The sequence below is a fragment of the Opisthorchis viverrini genome (assembly GCF_000715545.1).
Source record: "Opisthorchis viverrini unplaced genomic scaffold opera_v5_23, whole genome shotgun sequence".
Lineage (NCBI taxonomy): Eukaryota > Metazoa > Platyhelminthes > Trematoda > Opisthorchiida > Opisthorchiidae > Opisthorchis > Opisthorchis viverrini.
In genome coordinates, this window is record NW_008751679.1 from 522,324 (window position 1) to 526,284 (window position 3,961).

The 3,961-nt window shown below is 47.3% G+C and overlaps 1 protein-coding gene across 1 annotated transcript in view; it reads right to left on the reverse strand.

The window, feature by feature from the left end:
• T265_02015 (hypothetical protein) overlaps positions 1-3,731 on the reverse strand; it is a gene marked incomplete at both ends in the record, with an annotated part of 10,170 nt that extends 6,439 nt beyond the window's left edge. Inside the window, 2 exons of the mRNA XM_009166163.1 lie at positions 626-991; positions 3,654-3,731. Coding sequence (XP_009164427.1) covers positions 626-991; positions 3,654-3,731 — 444 coding nt within the window. The remainder of the gene's footprint in view (positions 1-625; positions 992-3,653) is intronic.
• Between the last annotated feature and the right edge of the window lie 230 nt (positions 3,732-3,961).

Consider the following 3,961-nt stretch of genomic DNA (forward strand, 5'->3'; position numbering starts at 1 on the left):
ATATGGCATCCGATATGAGTCCTCCGTCCTTGGCTTGGGTTAAGCTGTCCATAAACACGAGCATGTTTGTCACGCAAGAACGGTGGGAGAAATCCGTGTTGGGCTGGAGATATCAGGTTGCTGGAAGTAAGGTGGTCTAGGATAGCCCGCTCCAGAATGCGTTTCATCACCTTGCACGGCACTCTAGTGAGGCTTATAGGCCTGTAGCTGCCAGGCGATAGTCGGTCACCAGTTTTGTAGATTGGCGTGACAATCGCTTCCTTCCAAGCAGAGGGAAGGCGGCCTTCGTCAAGCGACTGACGAAACACCAGGTATAAATGATTTACCAGTGTAGACGACGTTCCCTTCAGGACCCTTGGATGGACCTCGTCGGGCCCCAACGCACAGAATGGGTCGATCTTGTGCAACAGTTAACGAATGTCCCCCACCGTGAAGACCAAGTCGGTTTTCGTAGTTATGCCTTGACAAGAGTGGATGTGACGAGGACTCTGGAAATGAATACAGACCTGCATAGTGTTCTCTGTAAACCTCAGATACCACGTTTGGGTTGTTGTTCTCCGTTCCTGTCTCTCAAGGAGAACGCGGATGGCTTGTTTCCGCGGTGGTCTCATGTATCTGAACATACGTTTTTGTCTGTAAACCTCAGATACCACTGTTGGGTTGTTGTTCTCCGTTCCTGTCTCTCAAGGAGAACGCGGATGGCTTGTTTCCGCGGTGGTCTCATGTATCTGAACAATACGTTTTTGTTTTTTTCGAGCGATGTCCAGGATAGTGGCTTGTTTTCGTATGTTCCATTGGCGGATTTCTGATTTACAGCAGTTCCGCATTTCACGAAAAGCCAGCTCATCTTCTGTATCCCCTGTAGTCGACTTTTTGAGAAAAAAGTTGGGGCCTCTTCCATAGGTCGCCGAATCCTTTTTGGCAGACTGCGACTCATCCGAGTGCGTGCTGGTTTTTTTGGGACGAACATCGCGTCAGCCTCGTGAACTTTCTGGACAATAAAAAAAGAAAAAGCGTTCAGCTGTAGCACCCTTCTGGTGCCTGGCTGCCATGCCACCCGAAGGAAGCTGGGATACTGCCAGGTTGCCCAAGCCTAGACAGGGGAAGTCGAGTGGCAGAGGTCGGATTCGAACCACGGACCTTCCGGTCAGTAAATTCACGCTGTACACAATTGGGCCGTCTCGTCCCCTTTCTGGAAAATGGTCCTATGTAATTCTTCCACTGGAGCTGGTCCCAATGAAACTTGTTCAAGAAAGATGCCAAAAGACTTTGGTCAGTTCATCCAAAAAGGCGTGCGCCTCCACCTCCTCTTTGAAGATGAGAACGATGTCGACTGCGTATTCCAAGTCGACAAAGTTTTCATCAAGGCAGGATTCCTATTGTCCCGGGAGGCGTCCAGTAGATCTGCCGACAAAGTGGACGTCTCGACACTCGATATTAGAGGGAGGAGTGTCCCAACAGCGTCGAGGCCTTGGTTATCCGGCGACTTGGTTTAATTTATCAGACAGATTTAATGCAGCCAATTATGACATATCGACTGTTCAGCGTCGAGTTTGAAAACTGTCCGAACCAGTTCGTGTTGCGATTATGAGGACTCATGCAGAGGACACACACGTCATCATCGAAAGCACATCACTGTCCAACACTGATACTTCGTTGCTGTACAACCATGATTTATTTGGAAGCCTTGTTGTTGTTATCATCATCATCATCAACGACAGAAACATCAGTTTTGGCAGTGATGCTTCACTGCCTTGTTGTGAAGAGAAATAGACGGGAGGGGGGAATTAGTGCTAACCTACCAAAATTATTCAGAGGTGCATACATCTTCAAACACTGATCCAGGCAGTCTAGACGGAAACTGACAACAAGACTGACATTGGTGTCGGCTTTGCGTTCCTCTGTCAATCCGTTAGCGTGGTCCTACGCTGTTTGGGTTTGGTTGGCGGCNNNTGTTCAGCAGGCGGAATGTAAATCGATTCCGCTCCGGTTTCCGCCAGTGGTTAGTTTACGAACGCTTGCTGTCTTCCTTTTACAGCGTTATAGGCATCGATGAATACTTCCAGGACCCCAGTTCATTTCGTTGTCCGCTTGTTTGTCCTGAAGTTGTTGCCTGGTAGGCACTGTCCTCGGTCAATACTCAAGCCTCCCGCGACCGATCGTGGATATACAGTGGTCAAAGTGTTTTCGGCGGAAATATGAATTACACTCAGTTTATGACTATGAATTCCTCATTTTGAACCAATACCATATAGACAATACAGTAATTGATGCTGTCTTCTGGGACTGCCGAGGGCATGCTTGTTGTTCCTTCCAAACACAGACTAGATCACTTCCTCCCTGAGTTTTTGCACAGATTTAGGTACCAACATGGGGGTCGACCATTTGAAAAACCAATTATTCTCTATGTGTACCCTGAGCAATTCTCAAAATCATCACCTTCTCCATGCAAGCAAAAAGGTTGAATGCGAGCACTGTTTTTAAAAATTGAAAACGGTATATCTTCGTCCAGCTGTTGATAAAGTTCTCAACGAATGATCTGTGGTTTGGATCCAATGACAACAGCGAAACTCCACCCATCGTTATTTAATTATACATTGTAATAAGAAGGGGGTACCAGGGGTACCAGTGACAAATGAGATGGTCTTGAGATCAGCTTTAGACGCCCTTAGGATATGGCTCATCAAGGGATGCCTTAGATTTCGCAACTGTGTATTGCTCTAATTAGAGTGAATGCATGCCTAAACCGTCACTGGAAGTTAAGCTCTGCAACGGCCCCTACGCTCAACTCATACACGATTGGTCAAAAGGTTAAATGGTTAGCCGAACGGCATGAAGGTAGGTTCTGATTGGTTGAAAATGAGGAGAAAACTCTCAGTTGAGTTCCAGTTTATGATTACAACTGATAGCCAATGATGGGTCTGGTGTAGCGTGGGATGTCGGGAAGTCAGCGGTATTCGACGTTCGAGAGGACGGCACACGTCAGTTCTGAAATGTGCAGATATACGGACTGGTATTAATGAATCCACACAGTATACACAGCACACATGCGCACAGGTCGGGTGAGACAGAAGAGAACACCGGAGCACGGTAACGACACGCGTGTATTCGAACCAAACCGAAACCGGAAGTCAGGGGTGTACAAAGTTGGGTCAAGGTCAGTTAGGGGGGGGGGTTGTACAAGCGGCTATTCTTTCCCGTCCGGGGCTCGTGGTGGTTCGACCATGGTACCTGCACCAGGGAGAGAGGGAGGGGAGAGACGCATAAGCTCATGTGATAGACGTGCATACTGAGACAGTCGAGTTTCAACTGCGTTACACTGGGAGAATTTAAGATTCCTTGCACCTGATTGTGAAGCATGTTTGGACGTAACGTGCCATCCATGGGCGCTCAGTATTCGCACAATGGAATTAAATTTTAGAAAGGTATGAAGTGTCCCGGGTGGATATTGGTGTTCTGCATCTTTCTTTTACTTCCATTATAACATTACGTATTTGGCCAACTGCATGGCCGTTTTTTATTTGAATACGAAAACTATAAAAGACGCGCACCTGTGCACTTTCAAGCAACCAAAACGCGGTCACTTTTCTTCTACTCTCTTGTCTGACTTCGCTCGCGCTTACAGTGACCATTCGCGAGTCTCATGAACTTACACTGGCATCAGGACATTTCAGACTACCCTCGGCATCTATAAGCGAGAGCCGTTTGGAAGAAGACCCTTGGACAACCATGACTGGATTATTGTTTATTTGCCCACCTGAGCCAACGTCGGACTATTGTAAAGACAACAATTCTTGGTGAGTCTGTTCCATCTGACCTCTTTATGATTGTGTGCCCAAACTAACGCTATTATTTTCATTTCTTTGCCACAACCCCTGGTAAATTAGCTTTCTGGGTAGCCAGACCCCCTACATAGTAGGGCTAGTCAGGAAGTCAGCGGTATTCGACGTTCGAGAGGACG